Genomic DNA, 21814 nt, shown 5'->3' with positions numbered 1-21814 from the left:
AAAAGGATTTCCTCAGTGGTTTGAAGGTCCCACGAATGCCAACAGCATCCAAGAGGATCTGAAATCCAATTTATGTGTGCTGTCATTAGCCCAGACAGCCTCACCACTGGAAACCTTCTTTAAAAGCCCCTGCTGAAAATTCAGCACAAATCCAAAGGGAGCTTGTCCTCAGAATGGGCTGGGAATGGGCGCAGCCTCCATGTGCAGGGAATCCCAAATTCCCTGAAAACAGCAGCAAACCCCAAAAACCAAATGAATTTTCCCACAGGGAGCCCGGGCTGGTGAGTGCTGCTCCATGGGTGGAGCCTGAGCTCACCCAGGGATTGGGAACGCCTGTGACTGCTCTGGAAGGATTTAGGGACAAAGAATGAAAAATAGTTAATATCATTCACTTTTAATAATAAATTTACAATTAAATAAATTAAAAATAATTTTTAAAATTAAAAATACATTTTAATAATAAAGTTATTAATAAATTAGTAATTTGTTATTAAAAATAAATGATATTAAAGATATTTCAGGCCAGTTTTCCAGCCTGACATGGGCTTGGTTGGTTGGAGGGCTCAGTCCCAGGCTGAGTCATTTAAGAGCAGGAACTGATCCCTGAGGTCCCTCCCACCTCCAAACCTCCCATGATCTGGAAATAAATAGGAAATATCCCCCAGAATCCACAGACAGGGAATATTGGGTTAAACACTGAGGTGTTCACATGAGTTAAACCACTGATGGAACCCTGGGTTGGATTCATGGAATGCTTTGGGTTGGGAGGGAATTTAAATCCCATCCAGTGCCACCCCTGCCATGGCAGGGACACCTCCCACTGTCCCAGGTGGATCCAGCCTGGCCTTGGGCACTGCCAGGGATCCAGGGGCAGCCACAGCAAAGCTGGGAATTCCAGCCCAGCCCCTCCCCACCCTCCCAGGCAGCAATTCCTGCACAAGATCCCAGCCCAATCTCCCCTTTCCCAGTGGGAGCCATTCCCTGTGTCCTGTCCCTCCATCCCTTGTCCCCAGTCCCTCTGCAGCTCTCCTGGAGCCCCTGCAGGCCCTGCCAGGGGCTGGCAGCTCTCCCTGGAGCCTTCCCTTCTCCAGGGGAACATTCCCAGCTCTCCCAGCCTGGCTCCAGAGCAGAGGGGCTCCAGCCCTGCAGCAGCTCCGCGGCTCCTCTGGGCTCTCTCCAGCAGCTCCACGTCCTTCTGCTGTTGGCCCCAGGGCTGGGGCAGCTCTGCCCGTGGGGAATCACCTGAGCAGGGCACAGGGACACAATTCCCACCTTTCCTTTGGATCAGCCTGGGCCTGGGGGGTCTGGGCTGGGCCATTCCAGCCTCATCCACAGCATCCCAAACCCTCCTCCCAGGGCTGCTCCTGGGACCCTTTCAATGAAGGGATCCTTTCCCCTGCACTCGCAGAGCTCTGAGCTCTCCCAACCCCAGCAGCTCCAGGCTCTTTCCCTTCCCTGGAATCCAGCACAGACCAAACAAATCCCACAAATCCATGGATGCAGCAGCACCGTTCGCTCCCCACTGCTCTGAGCTCCCCCAGCCAAGATCCCCAACTCCCCCCGGCTATTCCCAACTCCAGCAGCTCCTTTGGGAGCTGTTCCTGTAAAACAGGAGGGGCTCAGCACAGGAACATCCCCATTCCCAGGGACGGGAGCAGCCCTCCGGGATTCCTGGAGAGCCGGCACTCCCAGGCGGGTCCCAGGGCAGGAAGCCGGGGATGCTGTGTCCAGCTGATAGTGCACCAGGAATTTTAAAAAGGCTCCATCTCCTGCCTCAGGCCTGCAGCCAACTCCCTTCAAAGCCCTCGGGTCCCCACTGGGAAAATTAAGGAGAAGAGGGAAAAAAAAAACCCCAAACCAACAACAACAACACGTGGGAAACAAAGGAATTCTGCACGGAATTTGTGTCCTGCGGTGCCGAGCTCCTGGAGCCGCTCTCAGCCCTGGAATTGCTCCTTATCACCAAATCCAGGCGTTTCCAGGCCATGGAGCTGCCTCCAACACAGAGAGCAGCCAGCAATTGATTCCCAGAGCAGGAGAATCATCCTGAACCCATCCAGGAATCCCTCTCCAGCCCCCACGGCGCACACAGCTCAGTTCGTGGGATTTAAACCAGTTCGGAATTCTGGTTTCAGCCAGGGAAGGTGGGAGGGGAGGGGTGCTGGAGCACCGGGATCTGCTCTGCACTCTCCAAGCGTTTGTTTCACGGATGCTTTGGGATCAGAGGGAATTCCCTGGGGATATCCCAGCATCCAAGAGAAGGGAATTCTGCCCAAACCACATCATCAGGAAATAACTCCTCTGACCCCAGAGAGTTTTCCCCCAAAATCATCTCCCAAAGCCAGGTCACCTCCAAGCAAAGGCGGACACAGACAGGAGCCACTGCTGAGGGAATTCCACAATCCTATGGAACTCATTCCCCCAAACCCTATCCCATGGAGGGAATTCCATAATCCTATGGAATTTATTTCTCTAAGCCCCATTCTATGGAGGCAATTCCACAGTCCTATGAAATCCATCCCGGCAAGCCCCATCCCACAATCCTATGGAATTCATTCCCCCAAGCCCCATCCCATGGAGGGAATTCCACAATCCTATGGAATCCATTCCCCCAAACCCCATCCCATGGAGGGAATTCCACAATCCCATGGAATCCATTCCCCCAAACCCCATCCCATGGAGGGAATTCCACACTCCTATGGAATTCATTCCCCCAAACCCCATCCCCATGGAGGGAATTCCACAATCCCATGGAATCCATCCCCCAAGCCCCATCCCAGTGGAGATGAGGGAGCCAAATCCCGTTCCCATCCCGTTGCACCTCTGGCCCGGCACACACGGTGCCCTTCAGAGCAGTTCCGGTGCTTTCCTCGAGAGGAAAAAATAAACTCCGGACTTTTCCTGTTTGGGAAGTGGGCAAAGGGAAAACACCGCAGGACGCTGCTTCCAGTTGGGAAAAAAACCTGCAAAAACCCCGGCCCCAGGCACAGGATGTGCAAAAATAGGGCTGGTGACAGGATCGGGACACTGAGCACTCCTGAGACCCACCAACTGCCTGGAATGGGGAAAGGGACCCGAGGGAAAGGGACCCGAGGGATCCGAGGGAAAGGGACCCGAGGGATCCGAGGGATCCGAGGGAAAGGGACCCGAAGGATCCGAGGGAAAGGGACCAAAGGGATCCGAGGGAGAGGGACCCGAAGGATCCGAGGGAGAGGGACCAAAGGGATCCGAGGGAAAGGGACCAAAGGGATCCGAGGGAAAGGGACCCAAGGGATCCGAGGGAAAGGGACCCGAGGGATCCGAGGGAAAGGGACCCGAGGGATCCGAGGGAAAGGGACCCGAGGGATCCGAGGGAAAGGGACCCAAGGGATCCGAGGGAAAGGGACCCAAGGGATCCGAGGGAAAGGGACCCGAGGGATCCGAGGGAAAGGGACCCAAGGGATCCGAGGGAAAGGGACCCAAGGGATCCGAGGGAAAGGGACCCAAGGGATCCGAGGGAAAGGGACCAAAGGGATCCGAGGGAGAGGGACCAAAGGGATCCGAGGGAGAGGGACCCAAGGGATCCCAGGGAAAGGGACCAAAGGGATCCGAGGGAAAGGGACCAAAGGGATCCAAGGGAAAGGGGGAATTTCAAGTATAATATCTAATTATATATTAGATATACATTTATATTTTGCACATTTAATGTGTATTATATATTTTTATATTTTATCTGGGTTCTGTATATTAGGTGTCCTATATATTTATATTTTTATACTGCTGTGTATAGCATTATTTCTATTTTATAATTTAATTGTATTATGTATTAATATTTTTCTATTTTACTGGTATATTATATTTTTATATTTCATGTTCTTAATATCTATTTGGGTTTTAATATTTTATATTGTATATTTATATTTTATATCTTTTACGGATATTTACATATTTATATTTTTAATAACTACATGTATTACATCTAATATTTTTCTATTTTAACCATTATATAGTTTATATGGCTTATGTACACTGTATTTTTATTTTTATATCTTATGTGCATAACACATTTATATTTTTATAATTTTATGTGGATTGTATCTATTCCATTTTATTTCTATCTATTATATATTTATTTTTATATATTCTATATATGTTATTTCTATATTTTCTGTATATATATTTACAACTTACATGTTATATACCAATATTTTTATTTTATATTCCACATGTTTATATTTTTACAATTTTATGTGGATTGTATATATTTATATTCTTACATAGATTAAATACAGTTAATATCTATTTAAATATATATTTTATATATTTATATGTTTTATATAGATATTAGATACAACAGCTGGAACACACCAAATTTAGGGATTACCCTAATTAATCATCAGCTAACTAAGAAATTAAAACTGAAACAGCAAAGAGGAGAGGAGGAAAAGTTCCCACATGAAGGATTTGCAGCAGAGACCAAAACCATTTGTATAAATTAAAATACCAGTGGCATAAATTAAAAAATCAGGGGTATAAATTAAAATACTAGTGGCATAAATTAAAAAATCAGGGGTATAAATTAAAATACCACTGGCATAAATTAAAAAATCAGGGGTATAAATTAAGAAAATCAGTGGCATAAATTTAAAAACTCAGTGGCATAAATTAAAAATCAGTTGAATAAATTAGGAAAATCTGTGGCATAAATTCAAACCCAATTGAATAAATTGAAATGTGGCAGTATAAATTTAAAAATCGGATGTATAAATTACAATATCAATGCTGTTAAACCCCTCTGGCAGGTGGGAGCAGAGGGAGCCCCGTTGGTGTCCAAAGCCCTCCTGGAAAAGGAAACAACCCCAGAGCAGGGAAATGCCTGGAATTCCTCAGGATCTCAAAGCTGCAAATCACAGCTAAAAATAAAAACTCATCCAAAACGCCCTGAACCTGTCTGTGCTCCCAGGGACTGAATCCCATATTCCACACGGGAATCTGGGAATGTCCCAATGGAAAGAATTCCATATTCCACATGGGAATCCTGGAATGTCCCAATGGAAAGAATTCCATATTCCACATGGGAATCTGGGAATGACTCCATGGGAAGAATTCCATATTCCACATGGGAATATGGGAATATCCCAATGGAAAGAATCCCATATTCCACAAGGAATCAGGGAATATCCCAATGGAAAGAATTCCATACTCCACACAGGAATCTGGGAATATCCCAATGGAAAGAATCCTATATTCCGCAAGGGGATCCGGGAATGGCCCAGTGGGAAGAATTCCATATTCCACAAGGAATCAGGGAATATCCCAATGGAAAGAATTCCATATTCCACACGGGGATCCTGGAATGTCCCAGTGGGAAGAATCCCATATTCCACACAGGAGTCTGGGAATGTCCTGGTGGGCAGGAACCCACAGGATCGTGGATGCAGCTCCCAGCCCTGCAGGGACATCCCGAAAATCCCAGCCCAGGCACCCCGGGAGTGCCCCTGGAGCTCCGGCAGCCCCGGGAATGGGATCATCCCTGGATTCCTGGAATGCAGCACGGAGCTGTTCCCGACCCTGGAATGGTTTGTGTGCCATGGAACAGAGAGACATTCCAGGGAATGGCACACAGGGAGCACCGGGAGATGCTGGGAGCACTGAAATCCCCCAGAGAGAGTGGGGAGAGAAGGACCTGACAGAATCCATGGAATAGTTCAGATTGGGAAGGATCTTGAATCCCATCCATGGTCAGAGACACCTCCCACTGTTCCCAGGGGATCCAACCTGGCCTTGGGCACTGCCAGGGATCCAGGGGCAGCCACAGCAAAGCTGGGAATTCCAGCCCAGCCCCTCCCCACCCTCCCAGGAAGCAATTCCTGCACAAGATCCCAGCCCAATCTCCCCTTTCCCAGTGGGAGCCATTCCCTGTGTCCTGTCCCTGCATCCCTTGTCCCCAGTCCCTCTGCAGCTCTCCTGGATTCCCTTCAGGGACTCTGAGGATTCCCTGGAGTTTTCCTTCTCCAGGGGAACATTCCCAGCTCTCCCAGCCTGGCTCCAGCCCTGCAGCAGCTCTGGGGCTCCACAGTTTAACCCCAGGCAGAAATAAATCAGGGTTTGTTGGGATTCCCTCTAAAATCTGAGGATGGTCAGGGAGCAAAACAGGCTCTGAAGCACCAACACCCCTCATTTTTTGCCCTTTTGAGCCCATTATTATTTATTATTTTTTAGATTTTCCAATAAAAACTCAAGCCCTGCCTAACGAGCCCAATTTAGTGCAGAATTCAACAGAGCATCCTGCACACCAAACTTCTGGAGCACACCCAAACCTGAGCATCAGCACCAAAAATGAGGAAGAAAAAAATCACTTTGATTTTGGTCTTAACCTGCAGGACACAAAGCTCATCCTGAGAAAGACACAAAGATCCATTCCAGAGGGAAAACCTAAAAAACAAAGCTGCATCCCACACCCCAGCTGTGGGAATGATTTGGAATTAGATGTTCCAAAGCCACTGCCTCACCTGGATCTCCAACAGACAGAGGATTTGAAGGAAAATAACAAAACACAATTTTATTTCAAGGTCAGTTTGCACGGATTTCTATTATTAGGGAGACGCAAACAGGAAATAATTCAATTTTGCTTCCCAGAAAAGAGTATTTAGTCATGACTTCACACCGCCATAAATTTAGGTTAAGAAATAAAACCCAGAAATGAAGACTAAGTGTAAAAATTAAACATTTGATGGGCATCAGGCCCAAAGAGCTGCTGCGTTTTTCCTCCCACCGCTGATTTGAGCCCCCTTGAGCAGCACAATAACACTGAAGGCATTTTATAAAAACACCAGCAGCCCTCCTGACGTGTTCCACCCAATCCCTGGGTGTGCCATCCCTGGAGTTCCCCTCCAGAGCCTATTTTGGAATTCTCTCCTGGGGAGAAGCGGGAGGGTTTGTCCGGCAGGGCTCAGCCATGGCAGGGCAGCAACAGGAACAGGCACTGGAGCTCTGCTCCCAAGGAACAGAAAAATGGGAGAAACACGGGAGAAACACAGGGCAGGGGGGAGCAGGAACTGGGGCTGGGTCTGCAGGGAGAAATCCAACCCCAGATCTTGGTTTAAGAGAATTTCACTGCAGGGAAAAAGGAGGAAGAGGAGAGGGACTGGGGACAAGGACTGCAGGGACAGGACACAGGGAATGGCTCCCACTGGGAAAGGGGAGATTGGGCTGGGATCTTGTGCAGGAATTGCTGCCTGGGAGGGTGGGGAGGGGCTGGGCTGGAATTCCCAGCTTTGCTGTGGCTGCCCCTGGATCCCTGGCAGTGCCCAAGGCCAGGCTGGAGCACCCTGGGACAGCGGGAGCTGTCCCCACCCATGGCAGGGTTGGAATAAATGAACTTTAAGGTCCCTCCAAGCCAATCCTAAGGATGATGAGCAGGGAAGATTAAAGGGTCACTCTGGGATTTTCTGTCCTTACTGAGGGAGCTGAGCATGGACTTTCTCTTTCTCCCAAAGGCAGCTCCTCCCTCCTGCAGGAAGATCCCACCGCATTGGTTTCCAAGCCAAGGCTGGAGAATTCCCTCTGGATTGAAAAGCCCCGAGGTTCCTCCATTCCTGCTCCAACACTTGAGCACTCCAGTTCATCCCAGTGCACAACATCCCAGATCCCACTCCTGGACCTTTTCCAGGCCTCACACCCAATCCTAACCCCAGCCCTGGATCCTGCAGCACATTCCCAGTGGGGCATCCCCACACCTCCACAGCATTGGAAAATACTGCTTCAACCCTTCCAGGAGATTTTATCCACAGCTCAATTCCTTGGGATTCCAGACCACAGCCAGGTCTGCAGCCGTGTCCATGCCCCAGAACCCTCCCTGGAGCTGCTCCACACTTCCAGCAGCTTCTCCTACGCTGGAGCTCTTCACCACTCAGCAGGAGAGGGGAAAACCCTCCTCAGCCTCCTCCTTTCCCTTCCTGTTCCTTTGGAATGGCAACGAGGGAAAAAAAAGGGAAGAAACAAACACTTGGCTTCTCAGCGAAGCTTTTATGGGAGAACCTGGGAAATATCTTCCCATCACTGACAGATTTTAAGGAGGAGGATTTGTTTGCTCTTTTTGTGAGCCTGCAACACAAAGCCCAAAGCAAGGGCAGAGCTGAGCCCTGGTCCCATCTCAACATCCCACATCCCTCTCCCTCAGCACCCTTTGCCCTGGCTGGGTGGTGAGGCAGAATTATTAAAACCAGGATCAGTAACAGGTCACTACAAACTCCACAGGATTCCTGGGATGCTGTGGGAGGTTCCCTGCCCTGGCAGAGGTTGGAGCTTGATGCTCTTTAAGGTCCCTTCCAGCCCAAGAAGCAAAATTCCCTCTGCAGACTCAGATCTTTCCTTCGCTGCCCTTTCAAATCCCAAAAACACCCAAAAGGCAGGGATGGGACCAGCCTCACCCCCAGCTCCCTGAGGATCCCTCCCCTGCTGCTCCCTCTGCTCCAGGGCTGGGAGCACCACCCTGGGGTTTGTCCTGCCAGCCCCGAGGCCACCACAGCAGAACCCGTCCAAATTCCCAAACCAAAATGGATTTGGGAGCAGAGAGAGGAAGTTCAGCTGTAGGCACACCGTGCATCCTCCCCTGCAACATTCCCAACAAATCAAGGAATGGTCCCCAGCTGGAAAAGACCCACAGGGATCAACAAATTCAACTCCTGACCCTGCACAGGGCGACTCCAACAATCCCACCCTGTCCCCGAGAGCTCTGTCCAAATAAATCTTTACCATGACCTAAAGCTGCATCTAAAGATTTATGAAAGGAGGTCCTTTGGGAGAGCACAGCCACAGGAAATCCTGTGCAGCCTGGGCTCCTGCATTCTGATTTTTCAAGGAATTCTGGCCCTGGGCGTGGAAGCACCTCGAGCAGGACAGTGTCCGGCAGCAGGGTCATACCAGGGCAGCTGCTGGGTGACAAGGGACCGCTCTGGTGGCAGTGCCACCCAAGAGAAGCCCTTCTGGTGCCTCCTCCAGCCCACAGAGAGCAGCACAGGCAGCTTGGACAGCTGCTCCAGAATCACAGAACCCTTACAAGAGCTTTAAAATCATCCAGTCAACCCTGAATGCAGCAGCACCAAGGCCACCACTGCCTCATGTCCCCAAGTGCCACAAAGGCAGCTTTGAACCCTTCCAGGGATGGAGACTCCTCCATCTCCTTGGGCAGCCCCTTCCAATGCTGGGCAGCCCTTTCCAGGTGGAATTCCCAATATCCACCCTGAGCCCAGCCTGAGGCCGTTCCCTCTCCTCCTGTCCCTGTCCCTGGGAGCAGAGCCCAACCCCCCCGGCTGTCCCCTCCTGGCAGGGACTCGTGCAGAGCCACAAGGTCCCCCTGAGCCTCCTTTTCTGCAGGCTCAGCCCCTTCCCAGCTCCCTCGGGAATTCTCCAGCCCCTTCCCAGCTCCCTCGGGAATTCTCCAGCCCCTTCCCAGCTCCCTCGGGAATTCTCCAGCCCCTTCCCAGCTCCCTCGGGAATTCTCCAGCCCCTTCCCAGCTCCCTCGGGAATTCTCCAGCCCCTTCCCAGCTCCCTCGGGAATTCTCCAGCCCCTCCCCAGCTCCCTTCCCTTCCCTGGACACGCTCCAGCCCCTCCAGGGCTCTCCGGAGCTGCCCCAGCAGTGCCAGCACAGGGGACGGGCTCTGCCCTGGCCCTGCTGCCACCCCGGAGCTGGCACTGGGTGCCAGGAGTGCCACACACCCCCACAGCTGGCTCCAGAGGGACACAGGGACATCCCAGCCCTCCAAACCCCATCCTGGATCTGGGATGGGCACAGGACCCAGCTGCAGGGCACCACTCCAGTGTCACCTCTGGTCCCCAGCCCGATGGAAGCAGAGCCACCCTCAGGATTCCCAGGGAAGGGATTCCCAGGGAAGGGATTCCCAGGATTCAGCTCCTCCAGCAGCTCACCCTCCCCATCCCTGCTGGGGTCACCCACAGAGCGTGGGGTCACCCTCCCCATCCCGCTGCTGCTGCCTGCCCCAATCCCAAACCCTTCCCACAGGGAGCCGTGCCAGGATTCAGGGATTGGGTTTGCTGAGGGATTCTCTTCCCTGGGGATAACCCACAGTGGGAAGTGCTGCTCCTCCATCCCTCTGAGGTGTTAATAATGGGATAAAACACCCAAACCTCGCTGGGAGCAGGGATAAAACTGTTCCCACCCCATAACCCAGGGATAAAACTGTTCCCACCCCATAACCCAGGGATAAAACTGTTCCCACCCCATAACCCAGGGATAAAACTGTTCCCACCCCATAACCCAGGGATAAAACTGTTCCCACCCCAGATCCCAGGGATAAAACTGTTCCCACCCCAGATCCCAGGGATAAAACTGTTCCCACCCCAGATCCCAGGGAATTACAGCAGTGTGGGGTTCCAGTGCTTCCCTACCCAAAAAGGGAATTCAAAAGGAGCAGCTCACAGCATTAAATGCTGGTGGGTGGCAGCAAAGCCATTTCTGTGCTCTGAGGTAACTCTGAAAAGAGAATTTCAGCAGTCACCCCCCTCACCCGGGTTAAACTGGAGCAGAGGAGAATTTCAAGGAATAAAAAGATGGGAAAAAAATCCTACCCCGGAAAATTCAAGAGGTTGGATTGGAGCTAAGCACACGTGCAAAATTAAAATTATCCAGAAGCAGAGCCATGTGAAGAGCTAATTAGTTAATATCAGAATAACAAGGAGCTCCTTCAAACATCAGGAGCAGGAAAGCTGCCAGAGCAAGGGAGTGGGAGCTTTCCTTAAACTCCTCTACGTGACTGGGCAAACTAGAAATAGGATCTTTTTTTAATGGAACAGTTAATAAATATGTAAAAAGCACAATAGAGCCAAGGAGACAAGAGATCCTCTGGGTGGCATTCCCACATTTTCTCCAGCAGGACTCCCGGAAGGAGCCAGACTTGTTAATCAGAGGGATGTGGACACCCAAATTCACTTGAATGTTGAAAGCACTGTGAAAATCCCAAAATAAAATATACTACTGATAAATCTAATTCCCAGCTTCCCAGTGCTTTTCCACCAGGGAGGAACATGGAGCTGACGTTCTGCAGAGGACACGGAACCAATCCCTTGGATGGGCTCCAAAGCCAAAAAGCTGCAGAGATGGCAGCACTCAGGAGGATCAGGTGACACGGGGACAAGGGAAGTGTCACAGGGACACTCAGAGGGGACAAACCCTTTAAACCCCCCAGTACCGAGGGGGCAGCAGCCCTGGGGAGGGGGACAGCAGTGCCACCAGCCAGGGTCACGATTCAGGGAAAGGGAGAACAAAGAGGGAAATGTCCCCGTGTCTCTGGCCACAGCTCCTGAGAAATCTGCACACCCCAAATCCGCACACCCCAAATCCGCACATCCCGAGCCCTGGGATCCTTCCGGAAGCATCCCTGAAAGGTGAGAGCCCAGCGAGGAGAGGCAGCGACAGCAGCAGCAGGGATAATGAGCCAGCAAACAGCTCTGCCAGCAGAAACACGAGAATTCATTAAAAACCTGCCTTGGAAGGCAAAGAAACAGAACAGGAGAGAGTTCAAATTCCTCCTAATCCTGTGTGACAGCCCAAACCTGGTCCTAGTCCTGCGTGACAGCCCAAACCTGGTCCTAACCCTCTGTGACAGCCCAGACCTGGTCCCAGTCCTCTGTGACAGCCCAGACCTGGTCCCAGTCCTCTGTGACAGCCCAGACCTGGTCCCAGTCCTCTGTGACAGCCCAGACCTGCTTTTACCCCTCTGTGACAGCCCAGACCTGGTCCCAGTCCTCTGTGACAGCCCAGACCTGCTTTTACCCCTCTGTGACAGCCCAAACCTGGTTCCAACCTTCTGTGACAGCCTAGACCTGCTCCTAGGAACCAAAGTCACCAAATTCCAACCCTACAGGAATGCCAGAACTCATCACTCTGAGGGCTGCAGAGTGAAAGGATTCCACTCCTCCATCTGAGGCAGGATCATTCCTTGGATAAAGCTCTGGATGCAGGAGCATTCCTGGGATTTTCTCCATCAGGAAACACTTCCCTCATCTCTCCTAAACCCGGGCACACTGCAGATTGCAGCCCAGAGCTCCCCTGCATCCTGTCCCAGCCCCTGCAGCCTCCTCCCAAAGGTTGTTCTGCTCCTCTGGGACACGGATTCCAACCCTCAGCCTGTCCCACTGCCAGCCTGGCCATTTCTGGGACACAGGGACAGAAATCCCTCAGGGCCCTGTGCCAGAAGGGCAGGGAGGACGGGCTGGGATCTGCAGCCCAGCTCCCACTTTGCCACAATTCCCTGGGAAGATGAGCTCAGCTGCCAGCTCAGGGTGAAATACTGCAAAGTCATCCCAGGGACAGCTCCAGGGCCATCCCAGCACAGCAGCACAGCCCAGAATTCCAGGGAATAAAAGCTCCCTTTTAGCTCATCACCCCCCAGCCCTGCTCTCCCATGCCTGTCACACTCAGGGTGAGCAGGGAATCAACTCCCTGAGCTCCCAAATCCCACAGAACAGGAACAGGGAATATTTGCCAAGCTGCCCTCCAGCAGTGATTCATGACATTCCAGAAAGGAATGGGTGAGAAAGCCCAAGAAAATGCAGGGTATAAATAATGGAGCAGGGCAAGCTGTTCCCTCTGGATTGCAGGGCTGGAGAAAAGGGCATTACAGGGATTCACATCTTGGAGCTCTGGCAATTCCAGGGATTCACATCTTGGAGCTCTGGGAATTCCAGGGATTCCCATCTTGGAGCTCTGGCAATTCCAGGGATTCCCATCTTGGAGCTCTGGCAATTCCAGGGATTCCCATCTTGGAGCTCTGGCAATTCCAGGGATTCCCATCTTGGAGCTCTGGCAATTCCAGGGATTCCCATCTTGGAGCTCTGGGAAGGACAGGGATTCCCATCTTGGAGCTCTGGGAAGGACAGGGATTCCCATCTTGGAGCTCTGGGAAGGACAGGGATTCCCATCTTGGAGCTCTGGGAAGGACAGGGATTCCCATCTTGGAGCTCTGGGAAGGACAGGGATTCCCATCTTGGAGCTCTGGGAAGGACAGGGATTCCCATCTTGGAGCTCTGGGAAGGACAGGGATTCCCATCTTGGAGCTCTGGGAAGGACAGGGATTCCCATCTTGGAGCTCTGGGAAGGACAGGGATTCCCATCTTGGAGCTCTGGGAAGGACAGGGATTCCCATCTTGGAGCTCTGGGAAGGACAGGGATTCCCATCTTGGAGCTCTGGGAACGACAGGGATTCCCATCTTGGAGCTGGGCACAGAACCTCAGCACTGGCAAGGGGAAAGTACCCATGAAATCTGGGATAATTAAAGGACATTCCTGCAGGCAGAGACAACACATTGAGCCAGCCCTGTCTGCATCTTAAATGCCAATGATTTTCCAGGACAAACTCCTGCTCCTTTTTCAGGAATTGCACCAGGGATGGGAGAAAAGGGGCTCTGGGAATTACAGGGATTCACAGCTTGGAGCTGTTTGCAGAACCTCAGCAGTGGTGAGGAGAAATTATCCACAAAACCTGGGATAATTTAAGGATACCTCTTCAGGCACGGAGGCCAGTGCTCCACACATTGGGCCAGATCATAAACGCTGATTATTTCCCAAGAAGAAAATCCTGATATTTGTTCTGGAATCACAGCAGGGCTGGGAGCAAAGGGGTTCTGGGAATTACAGGGATTCACCAGCTCTGTCTGGAGAACCTCAGCACTGGTGAAAAGATCCATAAAACCTGGGATAGTTCAGGATATTCCTTCAAGCAGAGATAACTCTGCTCCACACATCGAGCCAGACCAGTCCAGATCAGAAATGCTGATTATTTCCCAGGAAAAATTCCTGATTATTTTTCCTCCCCACCAAAAAACCTTGGGAGCTGCACAGCACCAGCCTGAGCAGAAGGGAAGGATAACACAATTCCAGCAGCACTGCAAGGGGCTGTGCTTTAAAACCCACTTCATTATGGACACACCAGGCTGCTTTTCAGGAGGGAAAAATCAAGATTTGCGATATTTTTTTAATTTTTTTCAGATTCCCTGTGTGGGTGGCAGGCAAATGGGCTGAAAGATCTTTCAAAAGCTCCTGGGAGGTTTTTATGAGCAGACAATTTACAGTTGTTGCAGGCGGCTTCCTGAGCGAGCCCTGTGGCCAGGGCTCCATGTCTAGACAGCCTCTGCTGCTCCTCCTCTGCTGGGAGTTGATATTCCATGAATTACTGCCCGGAAAAAAGGGATGGGGCTGGTGGAGATGGGATTCACACAGTCCAAAGTCTGGACCACTCAGTGCAGTTTTAGCTCTGAGTTCTCAGCGTGCAGCCTCAGGGGTTTTACAGATCCTGGGGTTGATTTTTAGATGATTTCCATGCCTGCTGTGCCTGGGACCCTCAGGAGCCACTTCTGAGTCCTGGCATGAGGAAAGGAAAATCCCCTTCATCCCAAAGCCAGGCCAGGCTCTGCTTCCTCTCTCCCACCCAGGGCTGGTGGACAAAGCCCAGGGAAGGCTGTCCCAGGAGGGATCAAAAAACAAAACCAAAAAACTCCCAGGGGTGGGAAAAGGGACACAAAAAATAAAACTAATAACTCCTGGCGGTGGGAAAAGGGATGCAAAAAACTCCCCAAAAAACTCTCAGGGGTGGGAAAAGGTACACACAAACCAACCAAACAAACACAAAACTCTCAGGGAAAAGTGACAAAAGCCCTGAGTGAGCCCCAGCAGTGCCCACGAGCACGGAGCAGGAATGAGCCGGGTTTGTGTCTGCCCAAACTTCCTGAACTTTTCTAAATCCAGCAAAACTCAAGTCCTGGCTCTGTCCCCCACAAATCCCTCCCTGCCATCCCCACACTGCTCCTGCCTGGGCTGGGAATCTGGGATTCCCCATCCTTGTACCACAGGCACAGCTTCCAGCTTTGGAGATGCTGGGACCTCACAGGGGATGAGGAGGAATCCCAGGACTTCCAGGGATGAGGAAATCCATCCCTGAGTTTCTGTCCCAGGGAAAAGCCTCCGTTTTTACATCCTGGATGCCACAGGAACAGGACTGTTCACAGAATTCCAACTTTCTGCATTGGAAAATAGAGGAGAAGATAACCCTGAGAACATTCCCTGTGCACAGCATCAGCCCCAGCTCAGGAGCCAAGAATTGCTGCCTGGGAGGGAGGGCAGGGGCTGGGCTGGAATTCCCACATTCCCTGTGGCTGCCCCTGGATCCCTGGCAGTGCCCAAGGCCAGGCTGGGGCACCCTGGCACAGTGGAAGGTGGGTGGAACAGGATCATCTTGAAGGTCCCTTCCCAAACCATTCCAGGATTCCCTGATCTGTCAGACATTCCAGACCCACAATCCTAAAAAACAAATCAAGGAATGAGGACCTGGAGCTCGCCTGTTGCAGCTGGCCACAGGGAGGGAATCATCCAGCAGGGAATGATGCTGGAGCAGGGAATGGCTCATGGGAAACACCAGCCCCAGGCACTGCCCTGGAGGAGCTGATGCAGGAATTCGGGAGCTCAGCTTAATTCCAGCCCTGCTCTGATCCGCTCAGGAGCTCATCCCCATCCCAGGCTCCTTTCACTGCTGGCTCAGCCCTGATCCCTGCACACCCACATTTCCCAATGCAGAGTTTCAGATCTGGGATTCCCTATCAAAACCCAGCCCCGCTGAGTAATCCCCATCTGAGGGACAACATTCCCGCTTTTCCAGCAGGGCACTGGGAAGCAGCAGCCCCAGCAGGGCTGATAAAGCCTGGAGCTCCAAGGAACAGCCTGGAAAGCAAACACACACCTGGAAGGGAACAAAACCGGGGAGGAGCTCCTTGCACTGGACACTAAAGCCACCAAATCGGGCAGGGAGTAACAAAAATCACCTGGAAATCGTTTCCAGAAGACACAAAAGCCAAGGAATCAGGCAGAAAATCACAGGAATCACCTGGAAATTGTTTGCAGACGACACAAAAAAATCCTCCAAGTCAGGCAGGGAATTACAAGAATCACCTGGAAATTGTTTGCAGAGGACACAAAAACCACAGAATCAGGCATGGAATTACAAGAATCACCTGGAAATTGTTTCCAGAAGACACAAAAAGCCACCAAATCAGGCAGGGAATTACAAGAATCACCTGGAAATCGTTTGCAGAGGACACAAAACCCAAGGAACCAGGTAGGGAATTACAAGAATCACCTGGAAATCATTTGCAGAGGACAGAAAAAATCCTCCAAATCAGGTAGAAAATTACAAGAACCACCTGGAAATTGTTTGCAGAGGACACAAAAGCCACAGAATTAAGCAGGGAATTACAAGAATCACCTGGAAATCGTTTGCAGAGGACAAAAATCACCAAATCAGGCAGGGAGTAACAAAAATCACCTGGAAATCATTTCCAGAGGACACAAAAGTCACCAAATCAGGCAGGGAATTACTAGAATCACCTGGAAATCGTTTGCAGAAGACACAAAACATACTTAAAGTCAGGCAGGGAATTATAAGAACCACCTGGAAATTGTTTTCAGAGGACACAAAACCCAAGGAATCAGGCAGGGACTTAAAAGAACCACCTGGAAATTGTTTGTAGAGGACACAAAAACCAAGGAATCAGGCAGGGAATTACAAGAATCACCTGGAAGTCCTGCGCCTTCCCAGCCCCTAGCACTGCAGAACCCAGGAAAGGTGCAGGGACAGGATCCACAGCAGGGATCACTGAGCTCCCAGGAAATCCCTCTGAAAGGACCAATTCCTGCAGGAACTGAGGAAATTCCTGCTGCCAAGGAGCTGCAGCCTCTCAGGGAGAAGCAGGAGGATTTTGCAGTGAGTTTAAAGCCCAGAGAAGACACAAAAATATTGTGAGCACACCTGTGTGCCTCCCAGGGCTGCTTTAACTCATCAAATGTTGATAAAAAAACCCTCTAGAATTGATCAAAAGCTGCTTAAAAATCCTTCATCAAGTTCCCAAAGCTGCCAGAGCAGCCTGAGAGCGGCCCAAGGGCTCCCCAGGGCTCGCACAGCTCAAAGTGTTTAAACAGAGAGGATTAAGAAGTGACTTAATCCGGGCTGAACTGGAGCCAGAGGTGACACCAGGTGTTAAAGGACACTGCAGAGGAGCACAGGGAAGGAGAGGCAGCAAAACATCCCCGGGGTGCAACCAAAACCTGCTTTGAAATGAATTTAAAGTCAGATATCACCGGGACAGATCCCAGGGGAAAGGGGTGAGGTTTTACCCCCATTTTATGGGGCGCCATAAGAAAACCCCACTGTCCCCCACCTCACTCAGTGACCAGAGCTAGGACATCACAAGCCAGCGCTGATTAAAAATAATACAGATTTTTTTTTATAACATATAATACAAAAAATAATACAAAGCCCAGCTCAAGGGGACAGAAAGAGCAACAAACTTCAATTAACATAAAAATGAGAGCACTCGGGTGTCACAGTCAGCCAAGAGCTGGTTTTCAGCTGGGAACAGTTCCTCTCCCCTAAAAGATTTTCTGACCCTGCAGAATTAAAGGATTCTTCAAAACCCAGACCAACAGCAGGTCCAAAATTACTCTGTAAAACCAGGTGTAAGGAGAGAGAGGGGAAAAGGGGAATGGGAAGGAAACAATTAGAAGCAGTGGGTGTAATTAGGAGAGGCTGAAGGGCAGGAAAGGCACCGTGGCTTTGATTCCAGGAGCATCCCAGGATCCCTGGGCTGGGTGTGCTTCAAACCCCACAGCCCCAGCTGGGCACAGAGCCCTGGCCGGCGCTTCCCTGCTCCCAGTTGGGTCCCAGTTCCCGTCTGGAGCACCCAGAGCCCGAGCAGGGCTCCAGGGAATCTCCTGGCAGCGATTTGAGCATTTGCCGTGCGCCAAAGCCCTCCCTGCCTGCGGGACACGAACCCACCCAGGCAGATCAAGGCTGGAGCTGCAGCTCCCACCGGGACCCCTCCGGCCCCGGGAGTGTCTCCCAGGAGCCAGGGACCCACAAAAGCCAAATTCTGCACCAATAAAAGACAAATTCTGCAACAAAAGGAGGCAGGAACTGATACAAACCCAATTCTGCAAACCAAAGGAACCAGTAAGAGCCAAATTCTGCAACAAAGGGGGTCAGGAACTGACAAAAGCTCAATTCTGCAAACCAAAGGGGTCCGGAACCGATAAAAGCCCAATTCTGGGAACCAAAAGAACCAATAAAAGCCAAATTCTGCACCAATAAAAGCCAAATTCTGCAACAAAAGGGGTCAGGCATAGATTAAAAAAAAACAGTTCTGCAAACCAAAGGGATCAGGAACCAATAAATGCCAATTCTACAAACCAAAGGAACCCGTAAAAGCCCAATTCTGCAAACCAAAAGAACCCATAAACGCCCAATTCTGCACCAACAAAAGCCAAATTCTGCAACAAAAGGGGTCAGGAACTGACAAAAGCTCAATTCTGCAAACCAAAGGGACCCACAAAAGCCCAGTTCTGCACCCGGGCACTCCAGCCCGAGCTCTGGGAATGCTGCTCCTGGGAGGGAAGCCAGCCTGGCTCCTGGACACACAATTATTCCATGATGCCCACAAGAAATGAGTCACCTTTAAAAAAAAAAAAAAAAAAAAAGTTTCCATCATCCTCTTTTCCTGCCTCTCGTGTTCACCCTGAGCTGGTCCAGTTTAACTCTGCCATCCTTGATGATCGTTAATTCTAATTAAACATCGCAACATCCAGCAGTGAATGAATAAACCCCAAACCTCTCTCAGCCCAGACATTCTCCTGTGGGAACGCAAAGCTCCACATCAAACCCAACTCCACAGCTCACATTAATAACAAGGAACGAGATCAGCTGCACTTTGTCCTCCGAAGTGAAAAAAACCCCAAACCCACCCACACTCCTCACCGTGGCAGTTCCACCCACCCAAGGCAGTTTCTGCAGAGTAATAAATCTCATTCCCACATCCGCCACTGCTCGGGTTTACCTTGAGAAGCTCCGGGACAGCTCCGGGAAGAAAACTGCGAGAAGTCCAAATAACCGAGGGCTGGGCAGTGCTGAAGTGAATGCAGAGCTCTGCTGCTGCCCAAATCCCAAATTCCCTCCAGCCCCGTGCCAGCGCTGCAGCATCGCTGCGAGAGCCACGGCTCCGAGCCGGGAAAGGGCCCGGGAGCGCACGGCTCCTGTCCCAGAGGGGCTAAAGCCGGTCCTAAAGGCAAAGCCCGGCCCAAAGAGCGGCTCGGGGAAAGCGGAGGCGCAGAAATGAAGGGGCAGGGTGGGAAGGGAGCGGCCCCGACTGCGCCCACCTGCGCTGATTCCCCACCGGCAGCACCTGCGGCTGCGAGCCCGAATTCCCTGGGGACCGAACCGAGCCCGAACCGAGCCGGGGACAGGCACCGAACCGAGCCCGAACCGAGCCGGGGACAGGCACCGAACCGAGCCCGAATTCCCTGGGGACAGGCACCGAACCGAGCCCGAACCGAGCCGGGGACAGGCACCGAGCCGAGCCCGAACCGAGCCGGGGACAGGCACCGAGCCGAGCCCGAATTCCCTGGGGACAGGCACCGAACTGAGCCCGAACCGAGCCCGGGACAGGCACCGAACCGAGCCCGAACCGAGCCGGGGACAGGCACCGAGCCGAGCCCGAATTCCCTGGGGACAGGCACCGAACCGAGCCCGAACCGAGCCGGGGACAGGCACCGAGCCGAGCCCGAACCGAGCCGGGGACAGGCACCGAGCCGAGCCCGAACCGAGCCGGGGACAGGCACCGAACCGAGCCCGAACCGAGCCGGGGACAGGCACCGAGCCGAGCCCGAATTCCCTGGGGACAGGCACCGAACCGAGCCCGAACCGAGCCCGGCACAGGCACCGAACCGAGCTCCGGGACAGGCACCGAACCGAGCTCCGGGACAGGCACCGAACCGAGCTCCGGGACAGGCACCGAACCGAGCTCCGGGACAGGCACCGAACCGAGCCCGGGACAGGCACCGAACCGAGCTCCGGGACAGGCACCGAACCGAGCCCGAATTCCCTGGGGACAAGCACCGAGCCGAGCCCGGGACAGGCACCGAACCGAGCCCGAACCGACCCCAGGACAGGCACCGAGCCGAGCCCGGGACAGGCACCGAACCGAGCCCGAACCGACCCCAGGACAGGCACCGAGCCGAGCCCGGGACCCCGCAGTTGTCCGTTCCACCCCAGTCCGGCCCCTGCTCTCCCGATCAGCCAGGGGCTGGAATCCCCTCTGCCCACCGCAGGGTAACACACGCACCTGTGCTCAGCAAGCATTCGGGGCGGATTCGAAGTTCTCGGGGAAACTTCAGCATGACTTTAGGGGCGGGGAAGGATGGATGAGTTATCTCAGCATCTCAGGGCAGTGATGCTGACTGGGTCCAGCACGACAGGGCTCAGGTGAGGATAACCGATCTAAAACACTCCCATTTTTGAAGAAGCCGGGTGATTCCTCATCAGCCGCAGCCTTTAGCCGAACCCCCAAGAAGCCCGCGGGGCCGAGGCTGCCGTGCCCCCAAACCAGCCCCCAGCGGGGCGGGGACAGCGCGGAGCAGGGCAGCGCCCCGCACGGAGCCGGGCTGGAGCCGGGGGCAGCGCCCCGCACGGAACCGGGCTGGAGCCGGGGGCAGCGCCCCGCACGGAACCGGGCTGGAGCCGGGGGCAGCGCCCCGCACGGAACCGGGCTGGAGCCGGGGGCAGCGCCCCGCACGGAGCCGGGCTGGAGCCGGGGGCAGCGCCCCGCACGGAGCCGGGCTGGAGCCGGGGGCAGCGCCCCGCACGGAACCGGGCTGGAGCCGGGGGCAGCGCCCCGCACGGAGCCGGGCTGGAGCCGAGGGCAGCGCCCCGCACGGAGCCGGGCTGGAGCCGGGGGCAGCGCCCCGCACGGAACCGGGCTGGAGCCGGGCTGTCCCGGGGGCTGGAGCCGGGCTGTCTCCGGGGGGCTGGGGCAGGGCTGTCCCGGGGGGCAGGGGCAGGGCTGTCCCGGGGGCTGGAGCCGGGGGCCGGGCTGTCCCGGGGGGCAGGAGCCGGGCTGTCCCCGGGCAGGGGCTGAGGCAGGGGCCGGGCTGTCCCGGGGGGCCGGAGCCGGGCTGTCCCCGGGGGGCTGGGGCAGGGCTGTCCCAGGGGCTGGAGCCGGGCTGTCCCGGGGGGCTGGGGCAGGGCTGTCCCCGGGGGGCAGGGGCAGGGGCCGGGCTGTCCCAGGGGCTGGAGCCGGGCTGTCCCGGGGGCTGGAGCCGGGCTGTCCCGGGGGCTGGAGCCGGGCTGTCCCGGGGGCTGGAGCCGGGCTGTCCCGGGGGCTGGAGCCGGGCTGTCCCGGGGGGCAGGAGCCGGGCTGTCCCGGGGGCTGGGGCCGGGCTGTCCCCGGGCAGGAGCCGGGCTGTCCCGGGGGGCCGGAGCCGGGCTGTCCCCGGGCAGGGGCTGAGGCAGGGGCCGGGCCGTCCCGGGGGCAGGGGCGGCACGGAGAACAAAGGAGCCGCCGGCAGCCCGAGGGTCCCCGGTGCGGACGGCACCGCGGGGCCACCCGCGGCCGCGAGTGACACACACCGACAAAGGGCACCGGCGGCTTTCCCACGGCAACGCCGGCACAGCCCTGGGACACCCTGCGGACCCGCCATCGCCGCGGGCTCCGCGGAGCCGCCGCTGACAGGGGCAGGACGCCGCGGTCCCCCCGCGGGGCGCGCACCTGAGCGTGGGGCCGATGCAGGCCGTGTCCGTGCTCTCGATCTCGCGCAGGATCCGCTCGTGCTCCGCCGCCGTCTCCAGGCTCTCCAGCTCCGCCATCTTCGGCCGCTCCATGGGGCCGCTCCACCTGCCCGGCCCGGCCCCGCCCGGCCCCCCCGCGCCGGCAGCGGCACCGCCGGGGCTGCTCGGCCCCGCTCCGCCGCGCCACGAACCACGGGACATGTAGTGCGG

The 21814-nt window shown here is 54.0% G+C and overlaps 1 protein-coding gene across 5 annotated transcripts in view; it reads right to left on the bottom strand.

Moving 5' to 3' along the window:
• EXOC6B (exocyst complex component 6B) overlaps positions 1 to 21814 on the bottom strand; it is a 262928-nt gene extending 241114 nt beyond the window's left edge. For 2 of the 5 annotated variants that reach the window (XM_063401249.1, XM_063401248.1), the window contains exon 1: positions 21585 to 21813. In XM_063401249.1, the coding sequence (XP_063257319.1) occupies positions 21585 to 21805 (221 nt within the window). In that variant the 5' untranslated portion in view covers positions 21806 to 21813. Of the gene's footprint in view, positions 1 to 20162; positions 20341 to 21584 lie in introns of those variants that run through there. The other 3 variants (XM_063401247.1, XM_063401246.1, XM_063401250.1) reach the window with 3 other exon arrangements.

This window comes from Prinia subflava, chromosome 7 (genome assembly GCF_021018805.1).
Source record: "Prinia subflava isolate CZ2003 ecotype Zambia chromosome 7, Cam_Psub_1.2, whole genome shotgun sequence".
Lineage (NCBI taxonomy): Eukaryota > Metazoa > Chordata > Aves > Passeriformes > Cisticolidae > Prinia > Prinia subflava.
The sequence above is the reverse complement of the archived record's forward strand: the minus strand, read 5'-3'. Positions and strand labels throughout refer to the sequence as shown.